A 26,164-nucleotide genomic window follows, 5' to 3' on the forward strand; every position below is an offset into this window, starting at 1 on the left:
TACGGAGAGGCTCCGTGATCCAAAGGAGGGACCCCCGAAGGGCCACACCCCAAGGGCACCACATCCTCCGAACCTGGATCCGAAACAGTCAGCGCCGGAGCCACCGGCGACGGCGCGGAGGGCTCTACACACAGAAAGGGATCCGCAGACGTCCTAAGAGAGGAAGGAGGAGGAGGGGGGAGAAGCCGCGAGGCCTGCAAGGCCGCCGCATATGTCTCCATCTGGGCTCTAGATGCCCCCACACCGGGAAACGGCAGATAGGGGGATGACACGCGGGCCGCACCACCCGCGGAGTGCCCACGCCCCCAACAGGCCGGGAACCAGCCCTTGCGGACAAACTGCAACACTTACCAACAGGTGAGTGACGCTCTTGCGGCCTGAGAGAAGGCCGATGTCGAAGATGGAGGTGGCGACCCCTAAAACCCTCCGCAGGGGCCTGACGTGGTGACGACGCCGAGCTGGACATGCAGGCTGAAAGAAGTTTCATCCGGCGCTCCCGCCGGGACTTCGATTTCATCTGCTGGCACACCTCACAATCAGTGTAGTCTTGGTGTTCTCCCAAACATCACATGCAGATGGGGTGAGGCTCTGTCGCCGACATCTGGCACGCACAAGACGAGCACGTCTTAAAGCCTGACGGCATTTGCACACTGTTCCCACACACACGCAACAAACAAAGAGAAAAAAGGGCCCGAAACAGGCCAGGAGCACGATCATGAGCCGCGTTGCACGCGGAAAAGGAAAAAACTGACGTAGGTGCGCCGGGACTTATGTGACCTCGCTGACGTCACGTACGCGGACAATGCAGGGCGGATTCACGTGATGCCGTCCCCCCGGAGAGCAGGGATGCTGGGCAAAATTTTTACAGGATCTAGTCCCACGCCTGGGAATAATTCTACGTTAAGGAATCTGCGGCTAGTAGTCTCTAACAGATAGGGGATCCACAGCCTATGCTGTGCACCATGCTACAAATGTGTTGTATCTACAGGAGTATACCGTTTTAGTGGAGGGACGCCTGCCTGCCAAGATAACATTACAGACTTCGGGAGGAAGGTGAAAAGATGTCAACTGGCGCCGCTCAATCTCTACACAAGGAGGTGGAGGCTGGACAGGTTCGGGTGGAGGACCGTCCCCTGCTGCTGCGACAGAAGATCCTCCTGAAGAGGCAATCTGATCGGAGGATTGATGGCCATGTTCAAGAGCTCAGGATACCAGACTCTTCGTGCCCAGTCCGGAGCCACAGGAATGATTTGGGCCCGGTCACACTTGATCTTCTTCAGAACTCCGGGTAGAAGTGGTATAGGCAGAAAGGTGTATAGAAGACCGCAATTCCACTTGCGCCGAAAAGCGCCGATGAGCGAGTGCAGCCTTTGAAAGTTCAATGCGCAGAACTGCTGACATGGCCCGTTTTATTCGGTGTCAAACAGATCTAACCAAGGCTCTCCCCACAGCTAAAAGAGACCTTGCACCACCTCCAAGTGAAGATGCCTTTCATGATCCATCATGCACCGGCGGCTGAGTTAGTTAGCCCTGGCATTCAGAGAACCAGCCAGGTGTTGAACCACTAGGGACATACCGTGATGCTTCAGCCATGTCCAAAGGCGAAGCGCCTCTTGACACAGGGTCCACGACCCCACCCACCCTGTTTGTTGCAGTACGACTTGGCGGTGATGTTGTCCGTGAACACCTGCACTACCCTTCCTTTGACAGAAGGAAGGAATACCTTCAGTGCCAGACGGATTGCCCGGAGCACCAGAAGATTGATGTGGAGCCCAGACTCCGCCAGAGGCCTCTGATCTCCACCTCTCCCATGTGGCTGCCCCATTCCAGGAGTGATGCATATGTCACCACTGTTTGGGAAAGGGAGAGGGATCTACTGTTGATCCAATCCTGGTACGTTAGCCACTACTTACTACACTTGGTGTGCAGTGCCCTCTGAGATCTGGACACAATCAGAAAGATTCCCCTGATATTGCGCCGACTGGAACTTCAGGTCCCACTGCAGAGGCCGCATATGCCACCTGGCATGGTCCACCAGCAGGATGCAGGAGGCCATGAGGCCTAGCAGCCTCAAGGTCATTCTCACTGAAATCTGGGATGGAGGCTGAAACATCGGTATCATAGCTTGAATATCCCAGACTTGCAGCTCAGGAGGATAAGCCTAAAACTGCGCTGTATCCAGAACTGCTCAGATGAAAAAGAGCTTCTGAGAGGGAATCAGATGTGACTTCGGGCACATTGATAGTGAACCCCAGTGAGTGAAAGAGGTCCTCCGTAGTCTGGAGATGGGAGACGACATCCAGCCGTCGAGATAGGGGGAAGACTGGAACCCGTGATCTGAGCAGATGAGCTGCGACCACAGCCATCAGTTTTGCGAACATCCGAGGGGCGCTTGTAAGGCCAAAGGGGAGCACGGTAAACCGAAAATGCTTGTCATGGACGCAACACCACAGCACAATCACTACCCTGACACCACCAGCACCTGCTGTAGCTGATACACTCAAACGCTGCAATGACACAGCGGAATTTTTCCATACAAAAATTCAATCAATCTACCTAACTTTTCCTTTGCCGACTACCGCCAAAACCTCACTCAGACGGATATTGCGGGGAGACAATTAGCAACGACTTTAGAAGCCTTCCCTCCCATGGGCCTGGAGTCCCTATTAATTCTTTTGAATAAGTTAAAGTCAGGATCTCCAAAAGACATGGCCCCACCTATCGTTCTAAATCTAGTCTCTCACACAGTCGCCCCCACCATTTTAGAACTCATCAACCTATCCCTAAGCACAGGCAAGGTTCCATCTTCATGGAAGCGAGCCATGGTCAGAGCACTGCTGAAAAAGGTAGGAGCCGACCCAGAAGTGTTCTCGAACTATCGCCCCATTTCTTTGCTGCCAGGAATTGCAAATATCACAGAGAAACATGTGAATGGTATACTGTCCTCATATCTGGAAGGGAGCGGCTGTTTTCATCCCACACAAACAGGGTTCAGACCCCAGCAGGGCACAGAGACAGCCTTGATCGCCTTCACTGAGGAAACCAGAAAAATTATGGACGCAGGAGGTTCGGGGGCTATTATCCTCCTGGACCTAAGTGCAGCCTTCGATACCGTGAACCCCCACCTGCTTATCTAGAGGATTAGAGAGGCAGGAGTTTCGGGGTTGCACTTAGTTGGCTGGAGTCCTTCCTTGTGGGCCACTCCTTCCAGGTCTTTGAGGAAAATTCCACCTCCAAAATCTTGCCTCTGAATTGTGGGGTGCCACAGGGCTCATCTCTGTGCCCCACCTTTTTAAATATTTATATTAGTCCCTTGGCCAAAATTGTGGAGCCCTTTGGCATCCGAATCGTCACATACGCTGACGACACCCAACTGATAGTATCCCTCAACCAACCTGGACACAGCCCAGATAATCTAGCCAACTGTCTTAAAAAAATATCTCAGCCTGGATGGAACGCTCCTTCCTTCAATTAAATGGAGCAAAAACAGAAGTGATGCTCTTGCGTAAACCTCTTCCAGAGGGGTCCACTCATATTTGGCCTAACTGTTTGGGCACCTCACCGACCCCTAAAGATCAAATATAGAGTCTAGGAGTCTGGCTGGACAGTAAACTAAACATGAAAGTTCAAGCACAGAAGGTTGCAGGATGCTGCTTTGGTTTACTCAAGATGATGAGAAAAGTTTTCCGTCATTAACCTAGGAGACCAAGAAACTAGTGGTCCAAGCATTAATTCTTTCCCGCTTGGACTACGCTAATGGTCTTTATGCGGGAGCACCCCGGTTCACAATAATGAGACTCCAGGCAGTCCAGAATTGTGCAGATAGAATGCTTCTGAATATTCCCCGCAGAGAGTCAGCCCAAGCAGCTATAGCCTCTCTTCACTTGCTACCCGTCGCTGAGAGGATTTTATTCAAAGTCCTCTGCATCACCCATAAGATCATGACCAAGAAAAGCCTGACAATTCTACAGTCAATCATTGCCCCATACCACCCCAACAGAGCTCTTTGCTCTGCAAACAAATGCCTAGCTACTAAACCGAGAATCTACAAGACCAGAAGCGGGGGCCAACGCTTCTCTTACGTGGCCTCCAGAAGATGGAACACTCTCCCTGAGCACATTCCACTGGAAGAAAACCATTTGGTTTTTCGTAAGCAGTTGAAAACATTCCTATATCCATCCAGTTAAAGTGGACACTCACACAAGAGGTCCTTAGCGCTGGGAGGCCTCATGGTAGCCATGCGCTCTACAAATACCTTTCAGTTCATTTCATAGGAGGCTCCCTCCTCCGTGGCCATGGTAGGGGGTGAAAGTATACCAAGGTATGGGGAGGTATCCAGACCACCAGCCTCACCCACTCATCTCTCCAGTCTGGCTCTTGAAGCTGGTCTGCCAGAGGGTCAACAGACCCCTCCCAGTCCTTCTCACCCTCCTCTAGCAGCCACTCGGGACGATAAGGGATGCCAAGGTAGAACAGTTGTACAAAAGTGCAGGTACCAGCATCTGTCGATGCTGATCCGGCTCCTTGTCCAAATCGAGGGGGAGGCTGGGGTCGAAGCTGGCCGGGAACACAACCGGCGTCGGCGGCATTGTCAGAGGGATCAGCACCGGGGGAGGTGTTGTGAGGTTGACTGGCACCGATCCGAATCCAGGCCTGGATCGCTGGGGACCCTGCGGCATCGGGACCGGAGCCGCCGGTATCGAAGGTCTCATGCTCCCAGCAGAGTCCCCGGGGCCTGAAGGCGCACCAGTGGAGTTGGGCTGTCTAAAGATGGAATGGAGGGCTTCGTAAAAGGCACAAAGCTGGGCAGGGGAAGCTTCAGCTCCCGGAAAGGGAGGGTAAACACAGAGTCGTCCCAACATACCCCGTCACGTCTGCCGACGGATGGGGAGGAAGTGAAGTGCGACAGTGCTTTTTTGCCTTCTTCTTGTGCTTCGACTTACCCGATGATGAAGACTTCGAGGAGGAATGATTGTGGTGACTCAGCGACCGGTCCCACAACCTCCTGCTCGACCAGGACCTCGAGCGGAGCGGAGCTGACTGCCGGGCCCTCAGAAGCTTTCAGGATCGCTCCCGCAAACACTTTTGGTTCATGGCCAGACAGTCGGACCACGACTTCGGGTCATGGTCGCGCTCCAGGCACTTTTTTACTGTGTCTTATATAGCGCAAACTTGACCAGGTATCGGGTATCAGAGCGCTTTTACATAGCACCAGTTGCATTACATGAGGACACATTCATTTTTGTTAGGCGCGGGGAGATTAAGTGATTTGCCCAGAATCACAGGATGTTCAGCGTCATTGCCGGGACTCGAACCCGGTTCCCCAGATTCGGGTTCGACCGCCTAGCCATTAGGACAACTCCTCTCCCCAGGTTTGAAGCCGGTCCAACGATGGGACAGCCCTACGTGCCCCAGGAGTTGAACAACTCTAAAAAGATGTCGACAAAATTTGAAAAAGAGTTAGTCAAAAAGCGATTAAGGGTACCACTCTCTCCGGATCTGTGCTGGCTAGCGCGGAAAAAGAAGGAACTGACATCAGCGCTCACGGGCAGCGTCTAAGTAGATACTGCAACGTCATCCTGGCGATCACAATGCCGACAATGAACGTAAAGTAGACTGACGCCACCTACCGACGTGCAGGGGTACTGCTAAGGAAAAAATTCTCTGGATCCAGTCTGACACCTGATGGTAAATTTAAGGTAAGGACTCTATAACTAATAGTCTCTTTCAGATCAGTAGTTCAAGTAATGGTTCGACAACAAATTCAGACAAGGCTAGCATGGAGGTCGGAGAGCAGAGATCCTTAGAGGATCCTGAATCTACCTTATGCATAAGAGAGATGAGTGTGTCATTCTGTAGGTAAGAGAAGTGGACCAGGGGTTAAATATTCCAATCACTACTCCCCTCTATTACATCCATCTGATGGAGAAATGAATTAAAGGTAATGTGTTGCTTTATTAGCTTGGCTTGATCAATGAAAAAAGTATTTAGGAGTCACACAGTTCCTCGGAAGGCTCCAATTCCAGCCAGAGTGATCCTCTTAGAGCTGAATAGTTCTTTAAGATTTTTAAAAGACTCCTTTTGTTTGTTAGCGGCTTCTTTTATATGGGTACTAAAAATAGTGGACTTCATATTAAAGTAACAATTATTTAGAATTCCTCATGCCCTCTTTAAATAATTGTAGGTTTGTCGTATGATGTAATCGATAATTTCGTTTCTGACCCAAGTATGAAATCAAGAGACAAGTTTGTTGGGATATAAATATAATGCAACTTACACCACCTGCTGCAGTTCGGATCTTATCAAGCTGTGTATCAAACTAAATATATTATTAATGCAACATTTTATGTAAAAAAAGGGTTGAAGGGTACCTTCATTTATGCCTTTTGGGCACTACATACAGAAAAGGCCAAGAAGGGCATCACCTTCACCATGCAATCAACGGAGAATGCAGGCAGGATGCCCTGTGCACACAATATACAAATGCAGCACCCACAATTCAAATTTTATGTCAATATCACGTGGGCATGTACAAAGAGAATGATCTGTGATCATGCTCTATGCATGGTTCATTTACTAGTATTTTCCAGACAGGCAAGCCTGGTGTCCAAGAGAACCTTGTGGGTTATACATTGATCCTTTAACAGGGTATGAATGGCAAGGGTACCATAAAATATTTCGCCAGGGTTTTTGTGGGTCTATTTTGTTATATCGGTGCCAAATAATTATTTCTCCATCACTCTTTTGTTGATCGAGGGGCCTTGTGTAGGTGCAAAAGAAGATGACCCCAGAAAAGAGATAACTTAGGCCTAATCGACTTTCACCAGACTAGAAGGCCTATTAGGATGGCGGACGGACCTGCGTCCGTCCGCCACCCCGAGTTGGAGGGACCGTCCGCAGGGGCAGCGGCGTTCCCTCCCTCGGAATTAGGATGTGACCTCCACCCTGGTGGTCACATCCCGTATAGTTAACATTGCGGTGGGTGCTGCTTGAAGAAGCACCCTCCGCATTGTTAAATATGCATGTTTTCCCTTTGCATGCACAAAGCGGCAGGCACCGCGTGGTGCCTTCCGCTTTGTGCATGCAAAGGCAGGTGGGTACCATAGGTACCCCCCATGTGCAACCCCCACCCCCCAACACCCCTGGGGGCCCGCAACGGGCCCCCAAACACAAAAGACCACATGCTTTTCCACGCCGGAAAAGCCGCAGCGGAAAAGCATGTATTCTGCCCCATCCTAATATGGCTGGCGGTGTCTGATAGACACCGTCACCATATTAGAGCTTTTCCACCACGGTCGGAAGGTGACCGCGGCAGAAAAGCGGCGGACGGTCTTCCCGTCCGCCGATGACCCCCCCAGCCATCCTAATCTGGCGGGGGGTCTCTGAAGGCACCGCAGCGGTGAATCCGCATCCTCCGGGCCAGCGGTGGCTTCCACCGGCCCGGAGGTGCGGATTCACCGCAATCCTAATCGGCCCCTAGGTTCAAAGCCCAACCTATGAAGGCTTATTTAAACGTTAGAATCATTACATAAAGCAAAACGTCAGATCAAATCAAAATGGAAATAAAAGCATGTTTTCAGTCTGTATTATAATTATAAAGGCAGAACCAAATCCTATCTAGCACAGGGCAAATAAAGCATACCTCTGCTCTGTTCAAAGGCAAGGGAAAAATCCTGAAAAACATCCAAGTACCGAGTACATAAACGAACTAATGTGGAGTCTGTTCTCTAATGAAAGCCAAGAGGGTCTCAGGAAACATTTTAAAAACAGCAGGTTACATAGTTTTTAAACAGAGAAATCGCACTGTTGGCATGTGAAATAAATAATATAAAACAATATCTAATGGTAAGGGTAAACACATCAGATGGTAAATGACTTTTGAAATACTACTAATTAATAACCCTGTATTGTGAAAACAAAGGCACATTTGAAATTACACACACAACCTCTGCCAGCCAGAGAAAGTAGCCTTGTAAAAAAAAAAACAGTCAGGTCTGCTCCTTCCTCCAGAATGCATTTTAACAATGCAAGGAAAAATAGGAAAGTAAAACTGCTTGAATTAAGAGTATTTTACAAAATGCTGAAGGACACATTTTCATCTCAAGCTGCTAAGAGAGAAACAAGAAACTATGCTAAAATGTGCAATGTACTACAAATGCAAATACATTGGAGGCATGACTAGGCCTGTCAGATTTAAAGCATATTGCGTCAAATACTGCTCAATTAAATTATTTGTTACCAGCTAATGTTAATTAAGCACAATTTATGTATTAATTCTAAATTAAATTCTGCAGTTTTCACAGATCCTAGTTTGGATCAGCGGATCCAAAATGGTTGCCAGAATAAAAGTAACCAGCTCATTGCAGCCACAGCATAGTATAGATCTACACAATTGTTAGCATTTTTCTTCTGTAAATATTTCAAAATCAATAGAACACATTTATATCTAATAAAAAAGATTGCAAGTTCTGTAAGCGCTGCATTTTGTTTAACTATGGTGTCATTCTGCTTCTGTGCAGTCTTTGACAACAAATTCTTTATTTTTTTTAATGTGAGATACCGTTTTAGGACACCTGAGAACTCCTAATGACCAATTAAGACAACTTACCAGGATTAAACTTTAGTGGAGCAACTTTCTTAGGAAAGTTTTGTGCGGATTCGTCAAAGAGGGTCAAAGTTAAGCAACTGAAAAAATGATTCAACCTCAACAAGTGCTGTTGGTGGCAGCCTATGTTATTTACATTTGCTAAAACTTTATATAAAAGCTGATTCCTTAATTTGCGAATTCCCCCCACCCAGGCACCAAACTGGATCTGGAAACTTTCGCAGCAATTCCCTCATGTTTCGGTAGGAGGCGTTGTGCGGCTCCACGTCGGGTATGTCCTAGACATGATGTTGAGGCCGGTGAATCTGTGCCACCTCTGCGTGCTGACGTAAGTTTCTTTCTGATCTGGTGCTGTGCCGGCAGAAGCAGAGCCACTGAAATCAGAATATGGAAGTGTGTAGACTTTCAGATTGGGATCTTGTTAATGGACCATATGAGTCCATTCCACAGAATGAGGACAAGAGTGGATGAGGAATCTGTGGTTAGAGTCTGTATCAGAAAAGGTAACTTGTTCTTCTGACAGAGAATTCTAACCGGAGGAGAGGCATAGAAAGAAGACAAGGTAATCGATTGCCCTATGTGGAAAGGCGTGATTATCTTGGGCAGGAATGCCACTTTTGTTCAGATGACCAATTTATCCAGAAAGGAAGTGCCTGGTGGAACTAACGACAATGTCTTGAGTTCACTCATTCACCTGGCTGATGTTATGGGGTTTAACTATGCCGTTATGATTGTAAGTATATCTCAGAGGACAGGAAACAGCCTTTACCACACAGTCTTTACCACAAAGTGCCTTTATCGTGTGAGAAAGGCACTTTATCAAGCTCTCCTGTGTATCGGATCAAAGGGAGTTAACATTAGGTAAGCGAGTACCAAATTAAGATCCCATTGCAGCATCACAAATGGTATTGGCGGGAACATGTGATTGAACACTTTCAGAAAAAGCATCACAATAGGTGACTTTAGAAGGGATGGGTGATCGGGTAAAAGTAAGAAGTGCGAAAGGAAACCGTTAACTGTTAAAACAGCAAGACAGAATATGAGAATACGTGGTTACTTTACACTGAGGGGTTGAATCTTTTGGGAGGAATAACAGACAACAAACTTATCCGAGCGTCCTGACAGACAGATTTGGTAGGAAGGTCGAACTCCGTCAACTATCACCGCTCAATCTCCATCAATAAAGGTGTAGGTTGTGCTAGCTTGGGTGGAAGACTCTACCCTGCTGCTGCAACAGGAATTCCTCCTGAAGGGGCAGCCAAATCAAAGGATATTTGTTCATGGCCAGCAGTTCCGGGAGGGAGGTTGGAGCTCATGGAGTTGTAAGAGTCCCAATCCCCAATGCTGATGGGAGACACCTCTGAGGGATGACTGCTTTGGTAACTCCAAAGTGCAAATATTTTGACATTGCGCTTCTCTTGTTTGTTGCAATGCCACATGGTGGTCATGCTGTCCCTGAGAACCTGTACTATTGTCTCTTGATGGTCGCGAGGAACACTTTTACTGCCAAGCAAATTGCTTGCAGCTCCCACAAGTTAAGATGCGGGCAAGCCTCAGATGGAGACAAAGTACTCTGACCTCCGCTCCTAGATGAACTCCACAGCCCAGCAAGATGCATCTGTTATGACTATTAGCCCGAGGAGGGGTAGGGAGAGAGTTGTGCCGTCAGCCCAATCGCAGTTGAGCAACTGCTACTGGAAATCTTTCAAAGTCTCCTTCAACACCTGGATGTACTCTGAAAGGCCCCATTGGTGTTGAGTCCACTGGGACTTCAGATCCCACTGCAGTGCCCACATGGTGCCAGCATGTGTCACCTGGTGTGGTGCGTGACCAGGATGCAGGAGGCCAAGAGGCTTAGAAGCTTCAGATCCTGTCTTACTAAGAACTAGGCCAAGGGTAGCAACATCAGGATCAAAGCCTGAATGTTCTGGACTCGTTGAGGCAGAGGGATGCCTCGGAAAACCACTGTGCCCACTATGGATCCAGCAAAGGGGAGCTGTTGTGAAGGAGTCCGGTGGGAAAATGGGAAAACCCAGTGATGTTAACAGGAAGGCTGTCAGCCAATTGTAAAGGAATGGGAAGACTAGTATTCCCAACCTCTGCAGATGGTCCACGATCGTCACCATCACCTTTGTGAACACCTGAGGTGCTCTGTTAAGGCCAAAGGGGGGCCGATGAACTGAAAGTGCTCTTGGTCTACCTGAAACCACAGGTAATGTCTGCGGGACTGTAGGACAGGGAGGTGAAAAAATGTTCCTGCTAGTCCAGCATTACCATCCAGTCTCCTAGATCCAGGCCAGGGTGAGCATTGTGAACTTCACATAAGTTGTTCAGAGAGAGAAATTCTAGGATGGGGCAGAGGTCTCTATCTTTATTCAACACCAGTAACAAAAGTAGCAGCCAGTTGAGATCTCTGATACGGGCACCCTCTTTATTGCTTCCTTGGCCATGAGAGCATGAACTTCTCCACGGACTATGGAAAAGTGGTCCCCCTAGAGGTGTTGTGGTTCAGGTGGCGTGGAGTAGGGTAGGACAGAGAGGGTAAGCGCTATCTGTGTGGAGTACCCACTGATCGGACGTAATCCCCACCAGCTGGGTAGGTGGAAAAGTGATGTGATCTCATACGGGTTGATCCTGGGCCTCCCAGAAGAAATTAAGGTAGGTTTGCAGTGATTGTACAGGGAGGAAGGGGAGTGGCTGGGTTTTGGGTATCTTGTTGCTGCTGGGGTCTAGGAAGCTGTCGGCCTGGACCTCTGTGAAGTGCATATCGTCTCTGCCTCTGAAAGGGTCACCGTTGTCGGGGGACCTGCTGGACTGGCAGAGCTAAGCCGAGCGAGTGGTGATTGTCCTTACTCTCCTGAAATCTTTGAATTACCAAGTCTGCATTTGTTTAGAACAGCCTAGAGCCATCTAAAGGCATGTCCATGAGGGGCGGATGAACATCGGTTGAGAACCCCATTGAGTGAATCCAGGTTTGGTGCCTAAGAACCACGCTGGTGCTAACTGCCCTACACAGGCAGTCGATATTGTCCAGACCAGATTTAATTCAGTATTTTGCAGCACACTTTCAGACTAAAATAAGCCTCTGCAAGGTTGGTCTGGGACGACTGGCAAGATGTCCGACACTCTGTCCCATAAAGCATTTGTTGATAGAGTCACTCTTCCGAGGTTATTATATTATTTTGGGACCTTGCCGATTTGGATCCTGGCAAAATACTTCACACAGCACTGATTGCTGATCATCTGCTTTATCTGGGGCACTGGTAGACGTAGGGTGGCGCTCGCTACACTTATGCGACCAAGAGCAGAGGGTGGTCTAGCGGTCCCCGACTACGAGACCTATCATTTGGCAGCACAATTTCAATGGCTCACACAGTGGATAGCCAACGCCACCAGGGGGGGGAAGACGAGCGCAGGGAGGAATTCAGGATCATATTGCTACTATCCCGCATTATCCTGCGGCTCCCCAGCAAAGACACAACCATCAATCTGTAACTTAGCACAGCACGAAAATGCTGGAACATGAAAATGCTGGAACAGATATCTGCGCCGGACAAACACTAGATGCCCCTATGCGCGGGAAATCCCCGTACTTATGTGCAGAGCCCTGCCCCATGGAGGTACCTGGCAGAGGCTATGGACTTGGGCGGAACAGGAGTTGGCTAGCATTGGAGACCTATATGAGGAGGGAGCCATGATCTCATTTAATGGTCTACAAGCTCACTATGATCTACTCGGGGGAGATTTCCTACTGTATACAGCCCTGACTGCAGCTATCCGCAAACACTGGGGAGGGGGACTCAGGGAACCAAAGACATCACTGGGCTGCCAGTACATGGTAATGGCGGCAGGTACATTTAAAGGAGTAACGTGCCTATATAAGCGCATGGCGCTAGAAGCACTCCTTCCCTGACCTGAAGCTCAAGAGGGAAACTGATCTGGGGTAGGCCATCCCGGAAAAGTCATGGGGAGAATTAGTGTAGAGAGCTTGGAAGAGTACCTGGAATGCAGGATTCCAGTTAGTGCACTTCCATATTTTACATAGAGCATACCTTTCTCCAGCAGCCTGCCAGAGGTGTAATGCAGAAAGCACAGATTTTAAACATATGCTCTGGGATTGTCAGTTTTTAGCCAGCTATTGAGAAGAGCTGACGGCGCTACTATCAGATCTCATTGACCGAGAGTTAGAACCGACCTTACAACACTGCATTTTACAGTAGTTCCCCCACACCTCAAAGAACAAAATCACTAGCACATTTTTAGATTTGGGTCTTCTTCCTGCCAAGAGAAACATAACCATTCATTGGAAGGCGAAACAGAGTCCAAGCATAGCATGGTGGAAAGCAGAGTTCCTTGAATGGGCTGAATGTGAAGGAGTGGGCAGGTTACAAATAGCAAAACGAACGGGGAGTGAGAAGGCCCTTGAAGGGGCGACAACTTGGGAAGCACTTGCCGTAGCACTCAAATCCCCCGAAAATAATGCAGAAGATGCCTTCATAGGGGACCCAGCAGTGGCCGCAGACTAGTGCGTGGACAGTAACAGGAATTTAAGGGTCTGAAGCCTCACTGCCAGAGATGACTTTATATTCCCTAGCTGGATCAAGGCCCATCACAGCACTATCCCATTCAATGTTGAAGCCCCACTGAATAAGTTGGGCTACTGTACTTTAACAATTTGGCCTTAAGTGACACGCCTGGGGGGCGGGAATGGTGGGGGGGGGAGGTTGTTTTTGCAGCTGATAAGAATACACATTGTGTTTGATTACACATGAACGGTTTGAAGCCATGGATACTATATGTTGCCACACTTGTATCTCAAATAACCTGAATAACTCTCCTAAGTGGCAGGGGCGGGATCCTTTGGCCCCACACTTGGTGTATGTATGCAAAATCAATAAAATCTGTTAAAAAAATAAAAATAAAGCATTTGTTGAGAACGTGTAAGCTGGAAGCGGAGAACATTCATTCCCTGTCAGAAGAAATGGCTTAGAAAGAATTGGGGTTCAGGAGGGTGGCAGAAGCAGGCCTGTGACACATCACCACTAGTCTATCAACTGATGAGCAAAATCCTGGTTTGGTCCAGGAGCCCACCAGCTTATGTATGCAAAATCAATAAAATCTGTTAAAAAAATAAAAATAAAGCATTTGTTGAGAAAGTGTAAGCTGGAAGCGGAGAACATTCATTCCCTGTCAGAAGAAGTGGATTCGAAAGAATTGGGGTTCAGGAGGGTGGCAGAAGCAGGCCTGTGCCACATCACCACTAGTCTATCAACTGATGAGCAAAATCCTGGTTTGGTCCAGGAGCTCACCAGCTTATCATTCAGGGCCTCATTAAAGGGGATTAGAGGCTCATGGCTGACTTATGCTGGGTTAAGGACCCCAGTTAGCATGTTCGTTTTAACTTCTTGAGTGATCAAAGTAAGGTCTAGCACCACTCTTCAAGTTACTGTTGCAAAGGAGGCCGACTCTATATATAGTAGCTTAGTGTTAGGTGAAGACAGACCAATGTCTGGCTAAGTGTCCAGACCCCTGGCATCCTGGAAGTCATCAAATATGTTGCCATCATCCCCATACTGGTTATCACTGTCATAGTCAGAATCCTCCAGTGTCATATTGTGGGGGATAAATGTCTGATTCAGCATAATGTTGAATCCTGGGCAGCCGCCATAGGTTTCTGAGTCCGATAGAACTATTTGTGCCATTCCTGGCATCTGTGACATTGGTACTGGCATCGATACCCGAGGCGGTGGGGTCGTTTGTAATGTCGAAAGTGGTGTTGAGTGTGGTGCTGAAGGTGGATTCGAGGGTGGCACATGAGCTGGCAGCGCTGAAACCAAGGAAGATGTTGACCTCTGTGTGAGGTCAAGGAAAATAGTAGGTGTTCAGAAAGGATTCCCAGCCAGTAACTGGGCTGGTGGCCCCCTCTGATCCATGAGGCCCAGAGGCCACCCCACCTAGAGTGATCCGGTAGACCACCAAAAATGTCTTCCATGGCTACCTTTAGTTGCTTTAGATACTGTGACATCTAAGTCCATTTGAAAAAGGGACAATGCTGGACTAGCATTGGGATCTTCTCCACATGAGGGAAGCAACTCCTCTGACTAGAGGTGCCTGGAGCGTCGCATGACTCCGAGTGGTGGGTGTGGTGGGATGAAGAGGACCAATGCCTTGGATGTTTGTTTTTGGTGTGACTTTTTGGACTTTCCTGGGCCCTGTGATCTCAATGATGACAGGAGCGGCCTTCGGAGCACATCTGTGCTCTCGATTTCGACTGGGACTGCTGTGCTCCCGGCTTTGACTGTGGGTTCTTTTTTGATCAACGAAGTTTGGAGACAGTGAGTTTGCCATAACAGTTGCAGATGGCTTTCTTATTCATCTTGGCTACGGTGTGTACTGAGCAATGCGGTAGTGTGAATTATGGTGTTCAATGTGTGCTGCACATGATAACTGGTGAATTTATAAGCTTTTCAATTTTGTGATTGCTTAATTACTACTGACCATTAATTGTGTTGTTATCCAGTGAATCTCAAGTTTTTTATGTTCTATACCACAACCCCATGGAAATGCCCATTTCGATCTGTGTGCTTGTCAAAACCAACAGAAACCTAACCCACATAAAATATCTGCCAAAGTTCGTGGCGACACATCAAACAGTGTGAAGTACTGTAAGGAAATCGGTGACATGGAACTTACAGTGATCAAAAAAGAACAAATCACGTACAAGCTTTATTTAAAATGATGCACCTTCCTGGCTACCTCTGATCTGGCAAACTTCCCTCACCCGATCCTATGGGGTTTCAATCACTCACATGCAGGAATGTGGCGTTCTTCTGGAAGGGGTGGTTGGGGGGTATCAGGGTCACACTGGGTGGCCTCTACCTCTCCGAGAAAGTCCTCCTTTGATGGGGGCCGTGGAATGACTGACATTTATAGGTCTTACCTCAATGCATACCTGGTACTGATTAAATGAGGGGTTTACCAGAGGTTGGGACGACCCCGCTTACCGCGCTGAGTTACACCTCATGGGCCTTGAGGATCTCCTCGGTCTCCTCTATGGTAGCCGGATACCGGATGCTCTTCCTTCCTGTACCTGAGTGTCATTACTCTGATGGAGAGCAGCCCAGCGTTTCATCCATTGGGATTTCCGTCATACTGGAGTGCTGCCGCTGTGGGAGGATACATTGCTTCAGCAGGCGTTGGGTCTTCACGGGTTCACATAGTGGGCCTGAATAGGGATTACTTATTTGGAAGATTTTAACCGAGGGGGGACGCTGATGTTGTTTCAGGAGCTGCGAGAACTTTATCGCCTCTCCCACATGCAATTCATTTCTTACCTTCAATTACGTCATGGCCTGCTTGCCTACATCTCGGTAGGTCCCCAGATCCCAAAGTACAATCCTTTTGAAGCTAAACTGCTGATGGGAAGCTTGGGCCAAGAAGCCATTTCAATGCTTTATCATTTCCTGATAACCAATGTACCGGATGGCTTCCTCCTCCTGAGACATAAGTGGGAGGGTTGGGTAGGAGAATTGGATGATGATGACTGGAGGGAGGATTGCTTGGCCCCAAGAGAATTAGTGTTTTCCTCACACCTTCGGATCTTCCAAATCAACTATCTCCATGCTAAATATTTGACCACCCCCAAAAGATTGCAGCGGCACCCTTGCTTTTGAATATATTTTGTGTTACTAAGAGAATATAAACTTTTCTATGAATTGGTGTGTATATTGTTTCTTATTGATTAAGTGTTTGTAGAGGACTATTGCTTAGCTTTTAGGTGGGTGATTATTTGAGAGGATGGAACTACTGCAGGACTTTCAGAAAAGTCACCGATTTTGAAAATAGAGGAAACTGACTGACAGTCCACTCAACTCTACATCAGTCCAAAGGACAGTACAAGTTAGACCATAAAGAATCAATCCCCATGTTTCTACATTCATTTAAGCAGAGGGTCCCAACGAGTGAATGAGTTAGTAGTGTTGGAATTATTTACCTTTTCCAGGACGCTTGCTGGTAGGAATTTATATGAGGTATAGTGGATAACAATGCATCAAGTAACAGCAGTCTAGCAGACCTTGGAAAGAAGATGACTTCAGTGTTACAAATCAGCCTTTACTCTCTTCCTTGAGGTTTTTCCAAACCTCCACCTCTCTCGCTTTTACCCCTGCCAGTCCCACATGTTTTTACCAACCAAACTGTATGGCAATATCGGGTCAATCAAGATGGGCAAATGACACTAGAGTGAAATATTTCCCTTTAAGCATCCTTAACAAGGTTATTGTTTCACGCCTCTTAAGTGACTTTATTGCTAAATGTACAAGAACTGAATACTCAAATGCGGAACTTTGACTGGTCACTTTTTTCAGCCTAACTGGAAAATATATCTACCTTTGAGCAGGGTGCAGTGCAGTGGCGGCTGGTGACATTTAAATGTAGTGGGGCGTAACATGATTGTCGCACTGCACTGTGTTTAATAAAGCAATTATTTGGGTGTCACACCTTAAACACCCGCGCCCACCCGAAGCTACACCTCTGTACACAGCAGACACACCAAATATTGCATGTAATTTGCAACCTGACACACTCTACAGACTGTCCATGTGGCATCCTTCCAATCAGAGATGCTGATGCATGGGCAAAGTGGGCAAGCTTAGAGCTCCCTTCTTCCAGGGCCCCCTCTTACAGTGAATGGAACTGTCAGGCGTTGTGCTATAATAAAGCTTTTGACCTCGTCTACCTCACCTTCTCCTCTCTCAACCCAACCTCTTTCTTCATACCACAGCTTTCTAACACATGTGCACAGTGCACACCTATCCTCACAAGTGTGCATAATGGAGCACGCCTCGTCTCACACGTGGGCACACTGGAAGGTTGCCTGTCCTCATGTTTGTGCACACCTAAGCTTGCAACGCACAAAGCGAGAGAAAACATGCTCACGCTCAAACACAAACTTCCCGAGGTGGCGTATCCTGACCTCCACAGCACTGGACAAGCATACATTTCACAACAAGACAGAGCTTGTATTAAAGCAGGCGTCAAGGGAGCGGCGCTAAAATGCATTCCCAGACAGGCGAGCCTGATGTTTTGGGAAACCACAAACGCCAAAGTCAAATTGTTTTTAGTTGCTAAATGTTCTTACAGTGCCCTCGTGAACCATAGGCGCCTAACATATCAGGAAGCCTGCAGAATGAGGAGCATGGCACAAATGCAGTGCATGAGATGGCGGCCCCTGTTCCTTTCTCATGTTTGCGATCATTGAAGAGGGATTAGCGAAGACTCTTAGCAAATTAACAGAAGGATTAGGAATGTTACTGAACAACCAGGAGATTGTATACGGGATATCCCGTATTACATTCATAATGCCACTGTTCATCGTCTCCCCACCCCATGTGCCAGAAACGAAGGACATACATTTTAGAACAAACAGGCTACTAGTACAAATATATATCAAATAAATAAAAACAAATAAACTTACCGTCCGAGACTCGTCCCGTCTCCCGCCTTCCTCGTTTACAACTTCTTCAACGTCCTGCAGCACGTCATCAGGAAGGCGGCGCGGCAGGCAGCCTCCCTCCCCTCCACTCCACTCCACTGAAGTGCTTTTCATTGGTGCGGCCGGCTGCCCCAGGCTACGTAATTTTTTTCTCTGCCAGCATACAGAGAACAGGGAGAGTGAGTGGGTGGGTGCACTACTCGAGGGCAGGGGGGAGTGGCTTGGGGGAGTGGCTTTGCCACTGTTGTTAATACTGTCTGTTTGGGCGGCCTCAGGCTGTCCAAACAGTCAGTATTAACAACAGTGGCAAAGCCACTCCCCCAAGCCACTCCCCCCTCCCCTCGAGTAACACACCCACTCACTCTAAACCAGGAAGTGTTCTGCGTTCTCGCCGTGCAGAAGGCAGAAACAAATCACAAATGGTAGTTATATAACTACCATTTGTTTCTGCCTTCACGCACGGCGAGAAAGTAGGGGGGGCGGCGCCCAAATGCCCCCATGGAGGAACCGCCACTGGTGCAGTGTATGTTTTAGAGATCTTAGAGAAAGATCCCCAGATGTGTACAGCTTGGAACCCAAGAAGGTTAGCCATTTCCTTTGATGATCCTTGAAGAGGAGAGCGAAAACAGTCCAGTGTCTTCACGGAAATATACAGCTTAATGGTGAGTTGTTTACTAATGTTATAGGGTATGGCATATCTACAATGTAAATCTAGGATAGAGCTACCACTTTACTGAAGCCACTGTGTTGACAAATGCAAGAGACATAGTAAAAACATTTTTTTTAAAAACACTATCATTTTTCCATTAATTAAAAGAGAACAATGTTTTTGGTAATTGGCTTAGAAGAAAGGCTATCTATGGGACAACGTCAGTGACTGAAGATCAAACATATGACTCCTGTTAATTATTTTGGAAAGGAGTCTACCTCCAGCGCTTATAAAATCCACTGAATCCTTACTCAGACAAGGAACTTTGGTAGTTGCTGTGAAAATGTAAAAAAATTGCCTTTTATCTTAAATTATTCAATAAATTCTGCAAATCACTTTGGGCCTTTTGTACAACTCTATTGTTGGGTTGCAAATGCTGTGACTAGCAAAATATGTACGTGTGAAACCGCAAAATAGTTTTTTTTCTACGTACTAATTCCATTTTAGGAGTTATTATACTTTTACTGACCGCTAAAATGGGACTGCAAATGTCTACCAAATCAGAGCATAGAAGGGGAGTGTTGTAGGCGTCCCTTTCGAAATAAGAATTGGTATGTGAAAATCAATATTAGTGACCATAATCCGATTGCAAAACAATGAGAAATTACAGACTCTTGAGTTGGGGTGGAAATGAATTCGCAAAAAGGAAGGGGTCCCAATGGAACCCCTTCCACTTAGTGAATTATAAAAAAAATGCAGTGCTGTTTCTTTTAAGTTAATACAGACTGCATTTTAAAAAAAAGTTAACTTTATTTAAAAGCGATCACCGACATGTTGACCTGCTGACTACAGCAGGCAACCATCCACGTGATGGCATCCAATTTTAGTAGGTTACACTTTGCGACCCACCTCAATAAATTTCATGCAGTAGATCAGATTGTGACCCACTCCGAATGGGGATATTGCAAGTTGACCCACTAGTACATAGATCGCTTGACTAAATTCAACACTGGTTGCAATGTTCAAATAGTGTTTTCTACATGAGGCTCTTAACTGTATAACTGGAATCATATGTGCTATTAATAACGATGAGATTACTTAAGCCAATTGTCATATGTGGTATGAACCAGAAAGATTAATAGAATTTGTGTTTTGGTGTGCCCAGTGTTAATGGTGTCCGAAATGACAGTGAAGGGTACATTTATCACAGGTCAATGTGCGTGAGTAACAGCCTCAAATCGATATCACAGTATGAATGTAACCACTCAAGAAAGATTTCATTGATGTGTGATAAACCTTAATGTCAGTATATAAAATGTAAATGTAAATATAGTTGTACTTGTAAAGCGCACGGCTGCCTCCGCAACGGGGCGTCCCGGCGCTGCACTCATACCGCTGTGGAACCCTTCCTGGCTTTCCTGTGAGATGTCTACTCCTGGGCACCCCCAAGGTGAAGCCAGGCATCCAAGCGCTGCTGGGGCCGTTGTGTAAGCAAGCTATTGCCCAGAGTCACAGAGTGGGAACCATGATTAGACAAGGCACCGAGGCGAGAATTATCAGGTCCAGGGAAATTGAGTCCAAGAGCCGCCGAGTCGGGAACTGAACCCTGGTCCCGGGCCAGACCTCTTTATCAGGGTCTGCCGCTCTAACTATTGAGCCACACTATATATGCCAGTACAACCACTAATAAAATCACAGTATTTCTGTAATACCTTATGGAGTAAGGGTCATATATATGTCAATAATGACCTTTTAAACTAATGCACCGGGACTTCTATGCCCTATTTGATTACTCCTCTAATAATTAGAAGCCAATACAGAAGCCTACTGTATCTGCTGTGTCTTCAAATGAGAATCATGTCATTGAACATTATTTCCCAGTGCAGTGTAAAAGTAAGATTCTAATAAACACCACAATAGTACCACCGGAAGCCTGAAATACCTCCTAGGTTAGTGTATCCTTATATCTAGTCCAACCCTTAGAGCAGGGTTCTCCGAAGTCAGTCCTGGAGGCCGGATCCATGCCAGATTTTTATCATATCTACATTTAGATAAATGTAGTTATCTTAAATATCTAGGTTGGATCCGGACCTCCAAGACTGACTTAGGAGAACCCTGCCTTAGAGCACTGTTGTCGCAGGAGTGCAATATGCTTACATATATTTTGCAACGTCTAAGGGCCTGGTTTAGAGTTTGGTGGATGGGTACTCTAGCACAAACATGACAGATATCCCGTTCACCTTATTATAAGTACACTGCATCTTGATGCAATCGTAATAAGGTGGACGTGATATCTGGCACGTTTGTGATGAAGTACCGGTCCGCCAAACTCTAATTCAGGCCCTTAGTTTGAGACCAATAAGCCGATCAGTGCATAAACACTCCCAGTACAGTATCCTTGCATGTGTTTAAGAAAAACAAAATTCATGTATCAAGTGTAACAACCAACACAAATAACTCTCTTTTGGACACAAAACTTAAAATAAAAAATAAAAATTCAGGTCAATTAAAATGTAAAAGATCCTTACAATGATTTGAAATCCCATAATCTGTCCGAGATTAGAAGGAGCGGGCATTAGTTCTTGACCACTCATTTGCTCAGGGATGATGGTAGGGTTGAGAACAGCCTTCTTTTCTTTTAGATTAACGACCAATCCAAGCTCAGGTAAGGGCAAACACGAAGGCCTACTGAGGCCAAAAAGTATGTGATACAAGTCAACGGAACCACATCTTAATCTCCAGTCATGGGAAGTACCTACAACCAATAACACGAAATTTAAAATTATGTTTAAAGCAGTTTCTGTAAAGTAGCTTATTGTTTTAGAACAGATGACAACGTTTGACAGCTCATGCAAAGAATTAAGTTATCTGGAAATAGAAAGTTCGTGTTGAGTAAATAAAAACAAGATGTTCCGATTATTCATGCTAAATTTGTAATAATGATCTAAATGTACAGTGAATGGACAATAAACACAACTTAACTGTGGCAGATATGTTGTTTTGAGAGTCAGAAACAATATGCCACATAACGATATGAGGGTGGAGCTCCCACTTTATTTTTCCTTACAAGCTATTGTGCTGCTCTGCAGCATTTTCTGGCACATTTCTTAAAAAGACAATGGGTCAATTCACAAAACATTTGAGAAAAAAATTGACATTTGCTAGCTGTTGTTTATTCCTATGCTTGGAGCAAATTCCTTTGTTTATTTTTAGGAATGCTCAAATAATTCCTGGACTTCTCCAGGGAATCTGTGAAAGATACCGAATTATTTCATCTTGTGTCAATGTAATGTTAAAGTCTTCTGACACTTGTAAACTGTTTTTATGATTCTACCACGGGGAAAATAGTTCATCCTGTGTTAAATTCCAGTTCTGCGCCCCCTTCAATTTTGCTGTGACTTCTCTACATTCCTTTCATGAAAATACATTTCCTCCTGTCCTTACCATAAGTACAATTTCAAACGTTCTCAGTTTGATAAACTATCTACAAATATTTTCCAACACTGGCCATATCGCCCCTCCCCCCGTGTTAGTGATGTTCAACAACTGTCACTGATAGGCGTAATCAGGCTTAACCCACAAAACCTGCTGCAAGTAGTAGATGTGGCCACATGGACATTCCACCTCACTGGCATAATTTCTGTTTAAAAAGCAGGAGCAGATTCGGACCATTGCCGATTCTGTGAATAAGGGATGAAATGTTTCCCTCTCAGATGCCGTTGTTTGAATACCACAGATGTCCTGGTGAAGGCAAAAACTTTGTGAATTGATCCCAGTGACATCAAAGTAAAACACTGACAAAACCGATTGTTCTCAACAATGCTGTAAAATTATGTAGAAGCAAGATTCTTCCAAAGAACAAGTTCCTTACCTTTTGTAACAATCTTCCTAGTGGATGCTCCATGTAACCACAGATTCCTCAACTTGTCAATATTGCCCAGGTGGATCTGGACATTTCAAAGCAGTACTCCTCTGTGCTGATGGGATGCATTGTGCTGTTCTGTGTCAATGTTGTTCCGCTATGGAACTGACCAGCGGGGGCGCACGGAAGTGCAACTCATTTGCTTTCTCAGGCTGTTTACACCCTCAGGCGCAGAGCCGATCGGCAGACTGCTTTTACCAGTGTGCAGATCTCTGAATTGCAACCTTTTCAGATGTAAAAGAGTCCACTTCAAAGAACTGGGAAGTGGGAGGGTTGGTGAGGAATCTGTTAAGAGTACCGGGTCTGCTGGCTTAGTGGACTAATGCATCCACTGCAGGGGCCAGTGTTCGACCTAATGGTCAAAGGTTCAATTCCCAGCGGGTCCACTTAGCCTTTCTTCCATTCTGAGGTGGATAAAATGAGTACCATTGAGTTGGGTAACAATAAACATCTGTTATTCAGCGCCAAGTTGCCCCTTTGGGGGTGAACGTTAGCTTTACAAATACACATGTTATGTTACCGAACAGAAAAATGAAAGAAAGAAGGTAAGGAACTTGTTTTTCTGATGGATCCTTTTAACTGCAGATTCCTCACTTTGTGAATAGATACCATAACAGTACCTATTCCAGGGGGTGGGTCTGTGAAATCACTAACACCCAAAAATCCTCAGAGACCGACTGGGCAAAATGGTACTCTCAAGGGACCCAACTTTCAAGCAGTAGTGCTATGTGACTGTATGTGCCTATGCCCACATAGCTGATTGACAAATACCTATGCAAAAAGAAAGATTGATGTTAAACATTCACCATAGTACAGAGATCTGGGCCTAAATCTATTGTTTTTGGCAGTTCGGGCGGGACTGTTCCCATGAAGAGCAGGGTCAAGCCTAATTTGGATATGGCTGGTTCCGAACTGGGGTGGCACATTGAGCAAAAGAACAATGGATTTAACCAGGCTCTCTTGACTGGGGGTGAATATTTGATTTATTCAGCATTTCGTCCAGCTAGTGTTGCTTCAGCATGAAAAATATCTAGGACAGAAACTCTGTGCGAGCACAGTCGCCGCAGCTTTGACTCTGGAGAAATGAGCCCGTAAGAATTCTGGAGGCTGCTTCTTAGCAAGTGTGTAGCAGATCCTAATGCAGAGAACAATCCATCAGGAGATGGTATGTTTTTTCATTGCCTGGCTCTTCTTTGCTCCGGGGAACCCCACAAATTGCGGATTGTCTACTTTGTGTTCTTGGGTGTGATCTATAAAAAAACTTAGTGCTCTCTTAGGGTCCAACCAATGAAGTCTCTCTTCCTCCCTAGAGGAAATTATGTGGAGAAAAGAATTCCAAAGGATGATAGCCTGCCTGGCAATCAATGGAGAGAACACTTTCAGCAGAAAGAAAACTTAGGCCCACAACAACAAATTATCTGCGAAGAATGTTGTAGAAGGTGGGTAGACAGAAAAAGTCTGAAGCTTGCTCACACACCTAGCTGATGCTATGGCTATGAGAAAGACTTTTTTAAAGTCAGAAGCCTTAACGAACAACTGTGCATCAGCTCAAAAGAGGCGAAAATCAAAAAACTAAGAATTAAATTCTAGTCCCACCGTGACATCACAAACGGCTTTGGCAAAAGCAAGTGTTGCAAACCTTTAAAAAAATCTCATCACAACAGTTGATTTAAATAAAGAAGGCTGATCCAGAAACTGCAAAAAAGTGTTAAGAGCTGACAAGTAGCAGTGCCCAAAGCAAGTCCTTGTTGGGGCAGGGTCAAAACAAACAACAGATGTGATTGGGGGGCGCATCGCGAAATGGCCGCACGTTAGAGCTGCTCCACCAGCCGAGCTCCAGATCCGGCAACTATCCTTTGATGTCCTGGGCGCTAATCACCGCAAATTGCTGTATTAATCGCCCAAACGGCGGCGGACTGCAGTAGCTGTGTTTGAAGAAGAACTGCAGCGTCTTTCCCAAACAACTGGAGCGTGAGGCAACTGACTCGGCGCGGACAGCGTGGTGGCTCCGGGCAAGCTCGGTCTGGGCGCTTAAGGTAGGCCGAGGCTGGCGCTGTCGGGCCCGGGGGGTTACCGGGGCTGAGTGCGGATAACTGGCCTGGCACTGGTGTGCTGTGTGGCGGATTCGGGGAGGGCCGGCGACGCTCAGCTGCCTGGATATTGTGCACTGGGGTCCCGTGCTCCATCGTGCTGCCTGCGTGGCCTGCTGGTGGCGGGGCTAGAATCTGTCTGTGCTGCGTCTCCGGGACTTACGGCCCGCCGGCGTGGGAGTGCGGGCCTACTAGGAGCTTCTTGGTGAGCCGGGCTGCGCTCTGTGCTTCTGCCGCTTAGCGAGCAAGCTCAACCTGCGCACTGCCCTGTGGTTTGCTGCTGTCCCTCCCTGCTGCCACTGACCCTGCAAATACAACAGTTGATGGACAGAATGCAGAACAATGTCATACATTCACCCCAGTACAGAGATCTGGGCCTAAATCCATCGTTTTTTTTGCACTCCACACCACCCCAGTTCAGACATTGCCATATGCAAATCAGCCTTGACCCTGTGCCTCATGGGAACAGTCCAGCCCGAACTGAAGAGCCATGTCTTTTCTGGACCGGAATCAAGCATCCTAGGACCGGTTTATGGCTATCAGCCGTCTTCAGCCAGGTAGCTTGACTCCAGTGGTGTGGAGAGCATGGGACTCACGTCTGAGCATACCCATCCCATTCAGGGTGACAAATGCAAAAACAACAGTTGATGGACAGAATGCAGAACAATGTCATACATTCACCCCAGTACAGAGATCTGGGCCTAAATCCATCGTTTTTTTGCACTCCACACCACCCCAGTTCAGACATTGCCATATGCAAATCAGCCTTGACCCTGTGCATCATGGGAACAGTCCAGCCCGAACTGCCAAGCCACATCTTTCCTGGACCGGAATCAAGCATCCTAGTACAGGTTTCTGTCTATCAGCCGTCTTCAGCCAGGATAGCTTGACTCCAGTGGTGTGCAGAGCATGGGACTCACGTCTGAGCATACCCATCCCACTCGGGGTGACAAATGCAAAAACAGTTGATGGACAGAATGCAGAACAATGTCATACATTCACCCCAATTTAACGATCCGGGCCTAAATCCATCGTTTTTTTGCACTCCACACCACCCCAGTTCAGAAATGGCCATATGCAAATCAGCCTTGACCCTGTGCCTCATGGGAACAGTTCAGCCCGAACTGCCAAGCCATGTCTTACCTGGACCGAAATCAAGCATCCTAGGACGCATTTCTGGCTATCAGCCGTCTTCAGCCAGGATAGCTTGACTTCAGTGGTGTGGAGAGCATGGGACTCACGTCTGAGCATACCCATCCTAATCGGGGTGACAAATGTAAAAACAAAAGTTGATTGACAGAATGCAGAACAATGTCATACATTCACCCCAGTACAGAGATCTGGGCCTAAATCCATCGTTTTTTTGCATTCCACACCACCCCAGTTCAGACATGGCCATATGCAA

The 26,164-nt window shown here is 46.8% G+C and overlaps 1 protein-coding gene across 2 annotated transcripts in view; it reads right to left on the minus strand.

The window, feature by feature from the left end:
- The window catches only part of TAF2 (TATA-box binding protein associated factor 2), a 765,870-nt gene that overhangs the window by 83,930 nt on the left and 655,776 nt on the right, over positions 1-26,164 (minus strand). For both annotated transcript variants that reach the window (XM_086966160.1, XM_086966159.1), the window contains exon 23: positions 21,276-21,502. In XM_086966160.1, coding sequence (XP_086822286.1) covers positions 21,276-21,502 — 227 coding nt within the window. The remainder of the gene's footprint in view (positions 1-21,275; positions 21,503-26,164) is intronic.

Source organism: Lissotriton vulgaris, chromosome 4_1 (assembly GCF_964263255.1).
Source record: "Lissotriton vulgaris chromosome 4_1, aLisVul1.2, whole genome shotgun sequence".
Classification (NCBI taxonomy): Eukaryota; Metazoa; Chordata; class Amphibia; order Caudata; family Salamandridae; genus Lissotriton; species Lissotriton vulgaris.